The following is a 17,394-nucleotide window of genomic DNA, read 5'->3' on the forward strand; positions in this document are numbered from 1 at the left end:
CCTCTGGATCAGGCAGCCTGTATCAGCAAACAGGTCCCCTTTTAGATCCCATAGGTGTCATACATGTCAAGTGGTTGACCATAATCCTTCTGCCGATAATGATAACTATAACTTCCAGCATGTCCGTCAGCTCCTATGGCATGCTGGGAGTTATAGTTCACCACAGGAGTGGTACAGTGCTTTTATTCACAGTATTCTTTTTTTTATTAGCACTTAAAAATGCCTATTAACAGCTTCTCAGCTTCTCTGTGTGCTAACGTTAATGATTTTTGCCTGGCCCTGCCACTACACTAGACAGGTTTTAGTGGGAAGGTTCCAGTCCAGTTCATGAGCTGCAGTGACGTATTGAAGAGGCATGGTTGGGGGAACTGCTTAGGCTACTTTCACACATCAGTTTTTTGGCATCAGGCACAATCCAGCATGTGCTTGATGCAACGGATCCGGTGCAGAATATGCAAAAACGGATGTGCCGGATCCTTTTTTTTGACGGATCCGGTATACCTGATCTGTCAAAAAACGGATCCAGCACATCTGTTTTTGCATCCGTTTTGTCCGTTTTATTGCTGGATCCGTTTTTTTACAATAAATTGGAGCATGCCAGTTTAAAAAAAACGGATCCGGCGGGTGCATCAGTTTTTTGCCGCATTATGCAGGATTCGGCATCCAGAGTCTTCCATTATAAATCACACTGTATCGTGCCGGATCTGGCGCAATGCGTTTTTTTGTCAGAGACAAAAAAAGTTACAAGAGACGTTCCATCCGTCCGGCGCATTAGCCGATTATGACGGATCCTGCAAAAGCCGGATGCAACGCAAGGCCATCAGGCACAATCCGGCGCTAATACAAATCAATGGGGATAAAACAGATCTGGCGCCGGATCCGTTTTATCCATTTTTTTCTAGATTGTGCCTAATGGAAAAAAACTGATGTGTGAAAGTAGCCTTACTGTGCTGTTCTGTGTTGCATCGGCCCTACCTTTTCATTACGTTACTGCAGCTCCTGATCTGGATGGGAAACCACCCACTCCCTCCAGTCTAGCATGGTGGCACTAATTTCAGAAAGACCAGGCAGAAAGCATTAACCTGAGGGAATGGCTGATTCTGCCTGGCATTCTACGTGCTGAAAACATTAACCTAAGTTCAAGGTTTATGCTGCCTGGCATGTTAGCTGCCGAAAACAATTTCCACAACTGCAGTGCTGCAAATCTTCCGTCGCCGGCATCCTTATCCTGCCTCCTGTTAATCCAAAATGAATATTCATTGCTCCCTATGCCCATAATCCTGCCCACCTTCCAGTGTCAGCTTCAGAGCCAAGAGGTGGGCAGCATTATGGGCATAGGGAGCAGTGAATGTTAATTTTCTTAAATAGTTGGCACATGTGATTTCCCCAACCACAAGCTTCCTGCAGATGACCCTGCTTCTACCTCCTGTTAATCCAAAATGAATATGTACTGCTTCCCATGCCCATAATTATGCCTTTCTCTCAGCGCTGGCTTCAGTGACATAAGAGCACTATTCTTAAATAGCAGGCACACATTATTGTCCCAGCGGATGGACTCATACAGGTGACCCTGCTTCTGCCTTCTGTGACCTCTCTCCAATGCTATGGTACTTTACATCTGAACAATAAGAGACAACCCCCACTTTTCTTTCTTCTCATAGTTCAAAAATATGATTATGAAAGCATCATTCCAGCGATTTGGTTTTTTTTTTCAGTGCTGACGTGGCTCTTTAAACCCAAGTCCCTTGTCCCAGGTCTTATATTCGCCCTCTGGTGTTCTAATTCTTTTACGACATTGCTTCAGTCTCACGGTGCCATATTATGGTCGGAAACCAGAAGTTATGTCACAAGTGCCCAATACAACTCAATGAGAGTCAGGGGACAAGGGACTTAAATTTAAAGCACCACTCCAGTGGTGATATAAAAAAAATCCTGGCGTGGTGCTTTAAAAAGACCAAAACATATTTTATGAATCCAGAAGTTACCAAAAGAACATATAGGTAATTAACCAGAAAACGTGTTTTTTATGCATTATTTTTTGCACTCACCTGGCGAAGCTGTGAGAACCACAGCATATAAGATTCAAGAACAATGATTCATCAGGTTTACTATTCCTGCAATGATAATCTGCTGCTGCTAAACCTATGATTTCATGAAGACTACAGCAAGCAACTCAGTGAGTGACACATCGCTGGAATCAGGGTCTCTGTTACTACATCATGCTCCCAGATAAGGTGGCAAAATCTGGTGACAGATTCTCTTTAAGATCTCTCATTTGATCACCTATAAGTTGCACATGAGGTTTTGAAACTGAAAGAATATACTGTAAGATATTTTTCACTGCATCTGTAGTGCTACCTGAAAAGGTAGTTCAATAGTAGAGCCTTTTCAGTCATAAGTTAATCTTTGTGGAAGCCAAAATGCTAATGACATCACGAAGTATGAACCACCTACAATACACCTTAACTACTTAGAATTTTTATTCATTTATTTCAGCTCTGATAAGCTGACCCTGGTAATTGCTGCAATAAAAATATTTTATGTTATGTACTTACCAGAATTGAATCAACTATTCCTAATAGAGAGAAGCGAGGCATGTTTCCAAACTCCATCTTACTGGAAATGGATGATGTTCCGCATCCTGGATTAGGGATGAGAAAATGCAGGGTGCTCAATCTTCTGCAGTGACAGAAGACAGAAAGTTAATGCAGCGTGCAGTCTGCACCACACTATCTAGGAGACACCACAATGGGTTTTTATCTTCACTTCCAATATTATTAGTGATTATAAATATGCAACAAGTCCACATTTTTCTTTAAATTAACATTTAAGCACATGTTTATAAATGCTACTTGTCAGCTTCATAGGCAACCTAATATAAGGAATAAATATGTGTTCAATAAGGTTTGGCAATATCTAGCTATAGTGGTTAGACAAATTGTTACTTTAAAAAAATAAATAAAAATAACTAAGCATCATGCATGTACATTTCTTAGTTGATGTTTTAACACTGCAATATTGTCCCTTGCAGTCTGAGATGACACAAGATGTTTTTATTTTTTATTATAATCAGTGCCCTGTGTTACTGTCATGCTCGGAGTTGACATTGTCCGAATACACTGCGTGACAGCTGTGCTCAGACCACGGAAGTCTGCCGCACTGCACGACACACAACAAACAAGGGGGGCAAGGGGGCACTATTACAATGGTGGGCCCTGCAGCTAGGGAGAGGGGTGAGGAGACACCTCCTGGACTCACCTCAAGCTGTTACCTGAGCTCCCTAGCATCCCTATATTGGGTGTTTCAACTTGTCGCCGAGCCAGATACCTAATCCTTCACTAGCCCTACAAACACCCTGGCTAGTGAGATAGCTGGCGATAGACACTAGTCTCACCGCAATACTAATAAACAGGCAGGGAAAGGTAGACAGAGAGTGATATGATACAACACAAACTTGATAGCTGCTACAGCACAATTTCAACAACTGGAAAGGCAGTAGAAATCCATCAGCTCCTAGAGATGTGCAGTCACCTAGGTGGTCAGGAACTGAGGATTCTATTTCCGGTGGAAGCAGAAAGATGGAGAGGCTACTTAAAGGAGATGGGAGGGGTAACACACTGGCTGCACATAAGATGATTAGCAAGAAGCTGCAAGCAGGAGACACTGACATTAACTCCTGAAGTGCCAGCAGAAAGCAGTTACATTTAATATGCTGAGCAACCCAATAATGAGTGAAGCTCAGATTACAGGACCGTCACATATATCTTAACCGCGAGAAACACTCTTGAAAGTTACCTCAATTTTTACACCTCTATCTTGGGGCCAACCGGGGGATTTTCAGTCCTCCTGAGGGCCAGTCCAAGTCTAATTACCTTTGGCATTGCATCTAAACTGCAAAATGTTTATAGCACCTGAATGTGACTAATACCCTGCTCATCCCGATTACTCTGGTGTAGTCGCAATCAGGGTAATAGAATTGCTTAAAGGCAGCTCACAGCTGTCACTAAAGGGGTTTACACGGTAGCGATATCGCTAGCAATTTGTAGCGATAGCGAGCGTGTAAGTACCCGCCCCCGTCGTGCATGCGATTGTTTGTGATCACTGCCGTTGCGAAAATTATCGCTACGGCAGCGTCACACATACTTACCTGGTCGGCGGCGTCGCTGTGACTGACGAACAATCCCTCCTTCAAGGGGGAGGGACGTTCGGCATCACAGCGACGTCACCGCAACGTCACTAAGCGACCGGCCAATCAAAGCGGAGGGGCGGAGATGAGCAGGACATAACATCCCGCCCACCTCCTTCCTTCCTCATTGTGGCCGGCAGCAGGTAAGGAGACGTTCCTCGCTCCTGCGGTGTCACACATAGCGATGTGTGCTGCTGCATGAGCGATGAACCACCTGGATAAACAACCCTTACCGATTTTTGAGTTTGGGACGACCTCTCCATGGTGAACGATTTTCACCATTTTTGAGGTCACTTAAGGTCACTGGTCAGTGTCACACGCTGCGATATCGTTAATGACGCCGGATGTGCGTCACTAACAACTTGACCCCGGCGACCAAACATTAACGATATTGTAGCGTGTAAAGCCACCTTAAGTCCTAAATTAGTAATGGGGAGGGTCTATGAGATATTGAGATGCAACATCTGTAACAACAGATGCAGGGGATAGTCATATTGCACTGAACAATTTAGTTGAATGGTATCTGGAAGTTTAAGTTGTAGTTTGTCCGTGATCTAACTGGACTTAATTTAAAGAATGAGTCATATTTTGTATTTTAGAAATTCAAAGACCAAAGCCTGACGTAAAGGAAAAACCAGAAAAAAAGGCACCGGCCAAAGGTAACACAATTTTTTTTGTTACTGGATGCAATATGATTTTACAGCTTATTCCAGCAATACTAACAGTGAGAAGGCAATGAGAAAAATTAAAAGGTTAATACGCACTATAAGCAAAAGCTAGATTTCATACTTTTTACTAGAAATATTACACAAATATTTCTGCAATGTGCTGGCAAACAAGAATTGGGGCAGATAGCCAGTTTCACAATGTAAATCGATGTCAACGTTTGAAAAAAAAGAAAAATAATAATCTTTTTATAGCGCTATCATAGTCTGCAGTGCTTTACATACATCAGCAACACTGTTCCAAATTGGGGCTCAAAATCTAAATTCCCTATCTGTATGTTTTTGGAGTGTGGGAGGAAACTGAAGTACCGGAGGAAACCCACGCAAACACGAGGATACAAACTCCTTGCAGATGTTGTCCATGGTGGGATTTGAACCCAGGACCCAAGTGCTTTCAGACTGCAATGCTAACCACTGAGCCCTCGTGCCACCCTATGGGTCTTTAAAAATGACAACACAAGCAAAAAATTTAAAAAATGTTTTTACAAATTTGCAATTTTTTTTTACCACTTTAGTAAAAGAAAAGCTTTTCATGTTTCGTATTAACATGAAAAATCATATTGACACTTTTTTTGCAATTTCAACTCTCTTAGAATTTATTTTTCTCTTTTCCAATAAAATATATGGTAAAACGAATGATGTAATTCAAAAGTACAACTTGTCCCTCACTACACAATCCCTCATAAAGCTATGTGATCAGAAAAATAAAAAAAATATGGCTATTGTAAAAAAGAAAGGGAAAAATGGAAAGTAGTCATAAAGGGGTTAAAATACAATGCGAGTTATAAAAACCTATGAATAATAGTCAGTGGAATCACTGTTAACTCTATGATTAAATTTGGGCCAGGACCTACTTGTTCTTGGAGGTAATCCCAACTGATATTTTACAATCAGTCTGACTTTTATGATAGATCTAATTGATTTATATTAACAAGCATCTTAGGGTATGTTCACATGCATAAAGTCCGCTGCATGTATACTGATATATACAGTCCGCTGAATGTATACTCCAAATTTGCAAAAAAACGTTATTCAGAGGTTTATGGACTGGTATCCATTGACTAAAATGGCAAGATATATTAAAAAAAAGTGTTATTTTGGCTACATTTTGTCAGACTAAGGCATTGCTTTTTCTTTTGAACATGCAGAAAGTATATAAGATGTATACAGTTTTTCTACTTTAATCTAAATTTAAAAATAAAGTCCAACATTTCATGTCTAAAAAGGATACATTTGTAATTTTGTAGGAAAACAAAGGTTGCCTATTCTAAACACCATTCAGAGTTGGCAGCAAAAATAATTGAAAAAAAAACATTTTGTTTTAAAAACCCTCGTAATTATTTCCAAATTTAGCATAAGAAGAAAATAGATAAGATTCTGCAGGTAATCAACTTTGAGTCAAATTTTCCTGAAATTTGCAAGTCCCCATGAAATTTAACAGTTTGTAACTCAATTCTCTTAAATTGTAGAAAAAAGTATTTATTATGTATTAATAGTATTTATCCTTTTACAGTATAGGGATAGTAGGTCAAATGTTGACAAGAGCAAACTTATGGAAGTTCAATTCGGCGTGTTCAGCCGGACTTTAGATTAAGTTCAGTTTGGGACTCGGGCTTGACCTGAAACTCAATGGAAGTCACTAATTGAGCAGTTTGGGTCTATGCCCACATGCAGCCAGCCATAGTCAGAATAGTTACAGGGGAGAGGGTGTGAGGGGTTTTTCCAATTTTACTTCCGATCACACTGTTGTTACCCCCGTGTGAGTCGTTCAAACACTGCAAGCAGCTCACACAGGGCTGAGTACCGAGCATACCTGAGCACAGCGATGCTCACATTAGTGGTTTGCATACGTAAAATGCCCAAACTCCAAACCTTAATTCTGTTTTTTTGTAAAGTCTTTGTTTGGTATGAACACCAAACACCAAACCTTGGGTTCACTCATCTTTAGCCAGGTGGAGGGAGACCCATGGAACTTGGGGTTCACCGAGTTCAGTCTTCTGACTTTAGATAAAAGTCCGGTTCGGGACCCAATCTTGACTTGAACTTGACCCCGAATCCTAGATAAGTCAATGGGAACCCAAACTTTTGTGCTGTAAAATGGCTGTAGAACGGTCATAGTAAGGGCTAGGGGCCCTTACAAAACAAAAGGAAGCAAAAAGGAGTAAGAGCAGAACAATTGCCCAGCAAACAAATGCAGATAGGGGGTAAATGGAAAATAAATGATGCGGTGCCTTCTATTTTTGATAACAAGTGAAGCTAAAGCAGACAGCTATGGGTTGTCAACAAGGTGCCATAGGTCACTCGTTTCAGTGGCAGACCAAAAATTCTGAGAATGAGGCTCCATAGGTCACTCTGAACCAGTGAAAGGTATGGATATTCTCACGAGCTTGAGAATTTCGTGCCTGCCTCTTACCAGGTGAAGCATTTTTCTCAGAATGTTCTGAGAATTAATCTATATAGGATTCAATAAGCATTGTGGAACATTGCACCATTGGATTACTTCAGAACTCCAATGATTTCTTTTTATTTAATAAATTCGTGGGCGAGGGAGTGTGGGGGAGTATTTATTCAAATTATCAATTTTTTTTCCTGTGGGTGTTTTTTACCTGTTCTCTTGCCGGGTTAGTAATGGGTTTTTTTTGATAAACGCCTATCCATTACTAACTCCTGGGATTGATGCTAGCTGTCAATTCACAACTGACATCAGGGGCGGCTATGGGCTCCCAATTTTAGGCTGGAAAGGGCCTAATAACCATGGGTCTTCCCACCCTGATAATACCATCCCCTAGCTGTCTGTTTTACCTTGTCTGGTTATCAAAAGTAGGGGAGACCAGATGCCTTTTCTTTTAATTGTAAAGACAATAATTTAAAAAAACATAGCATCCCCTCTATTTTTGATAACCAGCGAAGGTAAAGCTTGCAGTTGTCTGCTTTACCTGGCTGGTTACAGTATTATTTTTATTTATTTCTTTATTTTGTACAGAGCAGCATACAGGCATCTTCCCAATGCTCAAAAGGTAAAAATAAAAAAAAATAATAAAAAAAATTAGGATATCATAACTGTTTTAATAGTCAAATTTAACAACCATATAAACCAGAAAAATGCTTCTAGCTAGTGCAAATTACTTTCCGTGCATGTACCTACCTAGTACTTTAGAGTAATGATGTATGTTGCATTTTTTGGGAAAAGTAAAATAACTTAAAAAATAAAATTATAATAAAAAAATAAGATAAAAAAAGTTAAGGTTTAATAAATGTTTTAATAGTCAAATGAAACAATTGTATTTATTTCAACAATACAGGTGGAATTAATTTGCTTTACCAAACATTTTAATACATATTGTTAGAGTAAATTGAGACAATAGTTTTAGCACACAAGTTTAATTTATTAAATTGGAGACACATAGACTTTGCACCAATGTTAAAGGCCAGGCTAGTGAATTTTGCATGCATTTTCTCATTCATTCCATAGTTTTCCAGATTTGATGTGGCTAGTAACAAATTTTGGTAAAGGACTTACACATTATAATTTCCAAAATGCATGCTAATTAGTAGACATGGGCGCTCAATTATAATGTTTGGTACTTGGAATGATGAGTGGACGCTACGATGCTCAGGTGCTCTTTACTTGAGTCAAGCAGGTCAGATGCTTAGACGGGCTCGACTTGAGCAGCGAGTACACTCAGGTTGTCAATGGTTGTCCAGTTTTGCTCTCTGTCCACATACATCAATAAACAGAGCATTTCCAGGGGAGGGAGGGTGTTGTTTTATGTTATATACTACATCGGAAAACCTTGCTTTTACCCTCAGTAAGAGCCATTCAGAGACTGCAAGTAACTCTCACTGGGGTGCCAGCTGGTATAATTCAGAAAAGCAAGCTTGTGCTTTGTGTTTGATTTTTTATGATCAACACAGTTGAGAACCTCCGATTGTCAGCAAAGCACCGCTAGTGCCTGAGCATTCCAATACTTAAATGCTCAGTTCTCGTCATGAGCAGTTGGATGGGCGTGGCTCAAGTATCTAATTATAATGAAAATAATAGGAAATTCAAGCATTTCACTGGAAGATTTCCGAGAAAAATGCTCAATTTCCCCATTGACTTCTATTCTACTTGGGTTCATCCAACTTCTTGTACTGAGTACTGACCACCCAAGCATGGTAGTGTTTGCTCACCACTAATGTTCACCATAAATAGGACAATGGAATGTCTGTGTCACCATGAAAGAGAAAACTACACATACCCTGGCAAAAAGTGTATGAGCAGCTATGAGCAGCAGCAACAGCATCATCTGTGGCAGCAGCTGTACCAAAGCTGTAGTTCCAAATGCAAGTCACAATTAGGGATCAGCGAACAGAACACTGGGTGTCCAGGTCGAAACACTGGGTGTCTGAGTCTCGGACATGAACATAGCAACTAGCTGTATGTCCAGATCCTGTTCCGGATCCTGTTCTGACAGCTCGTTTAAAGGCTACAGAGCAGCCAATCAACAAGGTTTTCCGGAGAGGGCACTTCCGGCCCCATCACAGACAGATTGGCCGGCACACCACTTGAAATAAATAAATAAAAAATGACGTGTGCTGCCACCTCTTTTTGATAACAATCGTGAGTAAAACAGAAAGCTATACTACAACACCCATCATTTTACTTTATCTTGGCTGGTTATCAAAAATAGTAGGCATCCCAAGCCATTTTTTAAAAATATTTAAATAAATAGTTTTAAACAATGGCGTGGGGTCCCCCCTCATTTTCACCTGACTACAGGAAGCCTTAGAGATCATGCTTTGCAATATTTATAAAGACATTAACGAATTCTCCCCCAATAGCTTCCGATACTTTTAAAAGGAGTTCATTACTTAATGTTCATTCAGTTACCAGGCAATCTTTTCTCAGTCCTTGCAAAGTGAACACTAATTTAGTCTTGTCAGGATAAGGTAAACATGTATAACCTACAAAACGTCATAGGGAACCAACAAAAGAAGGATAAAAATTGGATAAATTGCAACAAATACATCTAATTATAACAATATATACAAAATAGAAATAGTGCAAACATATACAGTGGTGTCATTAGCTGTAAATACAAAAGAGACACTGAAGACAGAACAAACAAATTCCCCAGGTGCTGTGTGTTGTCAGCTTGATCTCTGGAGGAGGCACTCTGGAATACAGTGTAGGTAGGTGTGCATATATTAGTAAACCGATCACCGTATTGTAAGAAACACATAATATCAAGCACCTTATCTGACCATATAAAGCAGATCAATATTTTCTCAAGGAAAAACGCAGACGGTTGGAAAAATAGACAAGGAGCAAAACGTTAGGCAAGCATACTAAATAAGGGGTTAAATCCTTGTCAACATGACAGCCAGAGCACTTGTACAATGAATACACCATGGAGCAGGAGCTTTGACGCCCGTTTCGTTAATGTAGTGGCTTTGTCAGGAGCCACAGCTTTACACTGGTGGAGGGGGTCATTATATATCCAGGTCAGTAGGTCATAGTAAGTGAAGGACAAATCAGTGCACTCAGAAACATGATGTTCCACCCCCCGCCATGACGCACCTCGAGGATGATGGTAAGGCCACATTCACATGTTCAGTATTTGGTCAGCATTTTACATCAGTATGTGTAAGCCAAAATCAGGAGTGGGTCAAATATGCAGAAGCGGTGCACTTGTTCCAATTATACTTTAACTCTGGCAGTTCCACTTCTGATTTTAGTTTAGAAATACTGATGTAAAATACATACCTAATACTGAACGCTTGATTGTGGCCTAACGAGGACAATGTCATCCGTACTATCACAACGGCAATGCTATAAACATCCATGACAGGTGGGGACATAGACAGTGCATGCATGTGGCACGACTGAGCCCTGTAAAGGGAAAGGAGACGTGCCAAACAAATGCTGGTGGTATGACATCCCACAGCCAATATCTGCATTTTGTCAGCAATATGAGGTATGAAACCATATACAGTACATAAATGATGCTATCTCATCAGGGACAGGAGTAGTCTATATAAAGGCACTAAATACCTTGCACAATTGAACCTGTATATAATAAGCAAGATTAATCCACACCCCCCACATACGTGTCTACATGAACATATAACACAATATAAAGACAAGCACTATAGAGGTAAGGGACATATGCTGTGGATTAATACATATTCAAACAAACGAAAAAAGCATAAGAAATAGACAAATTCTAATATATACTAATATAATCATAGTGGAAACAACAACAAATATAATTATTTAACCCCATATTCATCTGCTATAATCATATAACAACCTTAAGGTATAGGGAGGAAAACTAGACAGGAAAAATAGAACACCCACATATAATCCCATAATTCATGTCCAAAAATTGCTGAAATGTCCTCAAACTAATAATACAATTTCTTCCTCCCCTGAGCTGATTCAGAAGATCAAACCCGGCTTGAGTCCATGGATCTAATACGTGTCAGACAAAATGACATATTCCAATGATCTCCACCATGCAATGAATATGCGACAGTAGGACTCTTAAAAATATATAAAGACATAACATAAGAAACATTTCTTAAAAACAGGAGCCAAACACAGTCGAAAATAGTCCTACAAATAAGTCCTATGTAAAGGAAGTAATTAAAGCTCACTGTCTTCATTTAATAAGAATAGTGTGTTTGTTGTTTCATATCACCATCCCCTTTGTTTTTTTTTTGAGTAACCAGCTTTTCTTAAGGTATAACATATACCAGATATTTATGAGAGACCGTCCTCGCCACTGCTCATTACTCGCTCGAGCATCAGAGTATATAAATGCTCGAGTTTCCAATTGACTTCAATTATACTCGGTACTCGAATCACGCCTGCGAACCCTCGCTCATCACTAAGATAAGACATATTAGTTTGCTAGCTACTTAACCTCATCTTCCTGTGATGTCAATGCGTGCTTCCCATATGGCTAATAACTTCACAGACGTGAGTTCAATATGAGAACATGATGCACAGTCTAAATCCTTCACAAATGTCACCACAAACAGGATCACTGTAACAGCAGCACCTTCAGCTGTTCCCATCAATCCCAGCTCCCCAGTGGGAAATGGCAGTAACACAGCCGAAGAAATGAAGTGTCTCTTTCTTCAAAGATGGCACAGTCATTATGAGAACATTTGTATGTTTCTATACTGTTGCGTAACCATTTTCACTCACTAACTAATGGTACAAAATATCTAGAAAAGAATAAATCACATATATATTAATTGGAACAATGTTTGCTGATTAATTTTATGTTAATAACAAGTAAATAACTTGAACAATTATATGGTATACTATTAATATCTCTCATAGATAGATAGATAGATGGATAGATAGATTAGATAGATAGAGGGATAGATAGATAGATAGATAGATAGATAGATAGAGGGATAGATAGAGGGATAGATAGATGGATAGATGGGTAGATAGAGGGATGGATGGATGGATGGATGGATGGATGGATAGATAGATAGAGGGATAGATAGATAATGGATAGATAGATAGATAAATAGATAGATGGATGGATAGATAGAAGGATAGGTAGATAGAATGATAGGTAGATAGATAGAGGGATAGATAATGGATAGAAGGATAGATAGATAGAAGGATAGATATATAGTTAGCTAGGGAGATAGATAGATGGATAGATAGATAGATAGATAATAGATAGATAGAGGGATAGATAGATAGATGGATGAATAGATAGAAGGATAGGTAGATAGATAGATAGAATGATAGGTAGATAAATAGAGGGATAGATAATGGATAGAAGGATAGATAGATAGATAGATGGATAGATATATAGTTAGATAGATAGATAGATAGATAATAGATAGATAGAGGGATATATAGATAGAGGGATAGATAGATAGCTAGATGGACAGATAGATAGATGGTTATATGGATAGATAGATAGATAGATAGATAGAGTGATAGATAGATATGGGATAGATAGATAGATAGCATGATAGATAGATAGATAGAGGGATATATAGATATGGGATAGATAGATAGATAGGATAGATGGAGGGATAGATAGATAGATAGATAGGATAGATAGAGGGATAGATAGATAGATAGATAGATAGATAGATAGATGGATAGATAGAGGGATAGATAGATAGATAGATAGATAGATAGATAGATAGATAGATAGATAGGTAGATAGATAGATAGGATAGATAGAGGGATAGATAGATAGATAGATAGATAGATAGGATAGATAGAGGGATAGATAGATAGATAGATAGATAGATAGATAGATAGGAAGGATAGATAGATAGATAGATAGATAGATAGATAGATAGATAGATAGAGGGATAGATAGATAGATAGATAGATAGATAGATAGATAGATAGATAGATAGATAGATAGCATACACGAGCAAAGCGGCATTTCTGTTAAAGAATAGGCAGATGGCTGCCAACAACACAGAGCTTAATCTGAAATTAAATCTTACAAAATAGATAGAACATGTTTTCGTTGTGTGTTTTGTACACGTTGATATTTATCAGCGTTCAGTTTTCATTCATATAGACAAGTTTTATAAATTGTTGAGACATATCACATACTATATTACCTATCGAGTGGTCATGCTTACAAACCATGCACAGTAGCACAAGGGGTGCAGTACGACATACCGTATACTCCTCTAATAGTAATTCATTAATATACTGTATGCCATAATGTTTACACAGTGCTTTTTTTCACACCTACTAAGTGAAAAGTATCGGTTTGCTTCCATGTGAGTCACATGGATGTACTTTATGAACACATACCAGGCTATGATGCAGGTCCTGACTAATGATGACTGAGCGTGCTCACCACTGCTCAGTACTCGATTGAGCATCAGGGTGCTCGGGAACTCACTCTAGTTTTATGGGTGCTCGGATGTGTCTTTCATGAACAGTGAACACAAAGCAGATGCTCACTTTAAGATGTAAACTCTGAATGGCTCTCAATTGGGGTAAAAACAATGTTTTCAGATATAGTGTGTCCGCCGCCAAAGAAACCTGCCCTCCCTCCCCCAGAAATGCTCTGTTTATAGCTGGCTGTGTGTAGTCAGAGAGTCAAACTGGAAAATTATTGACTTGCATTATATTTGTTACTTGAGTTGAGCCCATCGAGGCGTCTGACCCATTCGGGTCGAGTAATGAGCACTTGAGCATCATAGTGTTCACTCATCATTTCTCATCACTCATCATCATCGAGCTCCAAACATTGTACTGCTCGCCCATTATTTATCCTGACTATGACCATGTATTACACTTTAAGGGATTTTCCCAAAAAGTTAATTTTAAAGTTCATTTTAATCAATAGATCTTGGAACAATAATAAGTTACACAATTGGATGTGATTTAAAATAAATGATCCTATGTTGAGATAATCTATGTACTGTTTGTCAGGCTACCACCAGGGGGAGCTGGAGCCCTGCAGGAAAAGACACTACACAGAGATGAATCAGCATGGAGGTGGACACACAGTGTGTGCTGGAGCACTGCCTGCAGAGTCATTCAGAATACAGAGGCCACGGGACGTACGGGGGATGGTCAGGCAGGCCAGGTCATACACAGTATGACACTGTGTACTGGCTGTGTCTGACCGTGCAGGGACATGGTCTGATCATACCACAGTTCCTGGGCAGGGGAGGAAGTAAAAAAGTATAAAGACATTATAGCATAGAATCGCAAATCATTCTTTCTTTGACGTAAACCATTTTTAAAAAACAGACTTGGAAATGTTTTACCTCAGGAAAATAAACAGCTATGATCCCATGATGTAATGTCTGTATACCCTTTAGAATCTTCCCCTGACCAGGAAATGGGCATGAAGAGACCATGTTCCTGAACGGTGAGACACAGCCATTACAAAGGGGAATATATATATATATATTTTTTTTCTCAGCACATGAACATTTTTTTTAAACACATCTGATTGTGGAACTTATTATTATTCCAAGATTTATTGATTAAAATCAACTTTAAAGCAAACTGTTTGTGGGAAAGCCCCTTTAATAATATGTTCTAGTTTGGTGTAAAATTGGAACTCATTAAAGTAATCATGAAGTGTGTTTGTTTGTAGTTGTTCTTCCTCTCAATCTACTGCTGATATTCTTAGAGCAATCAGAGAAAATGCCTAAATTAATGTAAAGGATACAAAAAATAAAGAAGGCTTCAAAGAAAGTCGGGATTGGCTCCCTTAAATGCTATAAAATATCAAAATGTTCACAAGAAAACCCAATATAACTTATTTAGTAGAAGCTAATTAAAGGGAACCTGTCAGGGGTAATATGCACTCAGAGCCACAAGCAGTTCTGGTTGCATATTACTAACCCCTGCCTAACCGTCCCTGTATACACTAGCCTAGATAAAGAGATCTTTCGAAAACTTATTTCTAAAGATCGTTTATATTATGCTAATGTGCGTGGGGACTAGTCCCAAGGGCGTTAAATCCCCTGACTATCCGCCATCTTAGCATGATAGTATGGCCACAGGGGTGTACTAATATGCTATTCAATGTAGCATCACCAGCGGTGCCACACGTACTTGTGTTTGCTGTGACTGCACTTCTGAATGCCCGGCACTCCCAGTCATGTACAGTAGACCTCTCTGAAGCCAGGACGCATACACCCGGCTTCATACTGTGCATGACCGGAAGTGCCCGGCATTCAGAAGCACAGTTACAGCGAAGACAGGTATGCATGGCACTCCTGATGACGCTCAATTGAATCGCATGTTAGTACATCCCTCTGGGCGTGCTACCATGCTAAGAGAGCGGCTAGTTGGAGGATATAACGCCCTTGGGACTAATCCATGTGCTCATTAGCATCAGATAAAAGATATTTAGAAATACTGTTTCTAAAGATCTCTTGATCTATGCTAGTGTATACAGGGACAGTTAGGCAGGGATTAGCACTATGCACCCAGAACTGCTCGTGGTTTTGGGGGCATATTGCACCTGACAGGTTCCCTTTTAAGTTCTACTTCTCACTTAATGATGCATCGGGATGCTTAGATACACTTGGTTCTCAGCCAAGTATTGTGGGTGCTCGGATCTGTCATTCATGAAAGATCCAAAACAAAGAGCCGTCTCCTTTCAGTGAATGATGAGAGCCGGCACCCCAGTGAGAGCAACTTGCAGTCTCTAAATGGCTCTCACTGGGGGTAAAAACATGTTCAGATAAAGTATGTAAAAAAAAAAAATCCATCCTCAACTGTGCTCACTCATCACTAAAGGTGGGCAAGCACTAAAATGCTCGGGTGCTCATTACTCGAGTTGAGAAGGTCAGATGCTCTAAAAGGGCTCAACTCAAGTAACGAGTATAATAGAAGTCAATGATTGGGCAGTTTGACTTTTTGCCCATGTACAACCAGGCATATACAGAGCTTTTTCGGGGGGAAAGAGGTTGTGTTTTTTTTTTCTTTTATTCTTGACACACTACATCCAAAAATTATATTTTTATTCCAAATAGCTCACACTGGGGGAAGGGAGCTGGCTCTTTGTGTTCTTGTTTCAAAGATAACACATCTGAGCACCTGTAAAACTCAGCTGAGCATCGCGAGTATACAAGCACACCAATGGTCAATCAAGTACCAAACAGTGGTGACCACACTCGCTCATCACTCACTACTCATCACAAAATTGTACATCATGGTTTGAAATTGTATTGTTGTCTACAAACACATTGGGGTTAATTAATTAAGACTGGCAATTTGTATACCAGTCTTGATGCAGAATCTGCTAAAATAAGATGCACCAAATTCACTAACAGGAGTACACTTTTTTAAAAAATGTAACATATACTTCAGATACCACGCATCAGGAATGTACTCCAGTCAAAGACTGGAATATATTTCTGCAGTGCTGCCTCTTTTGTATGGTAAATTATAATGATCTCATTGGACTGTGCTAGGCCATGTCCGCCACTGAAGCTTCACCCATCTTTGAAAAATAAAAGCGGTGGTGAAGTAAATTATCAAAAGTAGCTAAATTTTTATTTCTACTAGTAGATTGTTGCACACAAAATTGGTGACATTTTGAACAATTTTAGTTTGGTATTCTGGGACAAATGTTTTATGAATCGAGTCCTAGAGACATATTTGAGAATAAAATGCTATATGTAACTTCTAAGAGTGAAGATTATGAAAGTGCAGTAATTCAGAAAACATATTATGAGAAAAAGAAATGCAGAGCTGGGAGAATATGTTCAGACTGAATGAAATCAGGACCAAGGAATGCTGTGCCAATAAGGTCTGTCTATGTGGCTGAACATTATTATTAGCAGTGGTGATATCCAACAGCTGAAGTAGCACATTGTTGCAGCCTGATTCAATATGTTCCAAATGATCAGCAGCCTCGAAACATATGAGCTCAAGGCCTGGAGCACTGATGCCTTATGTCCAGCGATGTTCTACTTTCTACTTTTTTTCTACATCAAATGCAATCTATTACATGAATA

General features: G+C 39.3%; 1 protein-coding gene across 50 annotated transcripts in view; it reads left to right on the forward strand.

Moving 5' to 3' along the window:
• The window catches only part of TRDN (triadin), a 1,152,170-nt gene that overhangs the window by 176,815 nt on the left and 957,961 nt on the right, over positions 1-17,394 (forward strand). For all 50 annotated transcript variants that reach the window (XM_075339946.1, XM_075339974.1, XM_075339964.1 and 47 more), the window contains one exon: positions 4,786-4,845. In XM_075339946.1, coding sequence (XP_075196061.1) covers positions 4,786-4,845 — 60 coding nt within the window. The remainder of the gene's footprint in view (positions 1-4,785; positions 4,846-17,394) is intronic.

Source organism: Anomaloglossus baeobatrachus, chromosome 3 (assembly GCF_048569485.1).
Source record: "Anomaloglossus baeobatrachus isolate aAnoBae1 chromosome 3, aAnoBae1.hap1, whole genome shotgun sequence".
Taxonomy (NCBI): Eukaryota; Metazoa; Chordata; class Amphibia; order Anura; family Aromobatidae; genus Anomaloglossus; species Anomaloglossus baeobatrachus.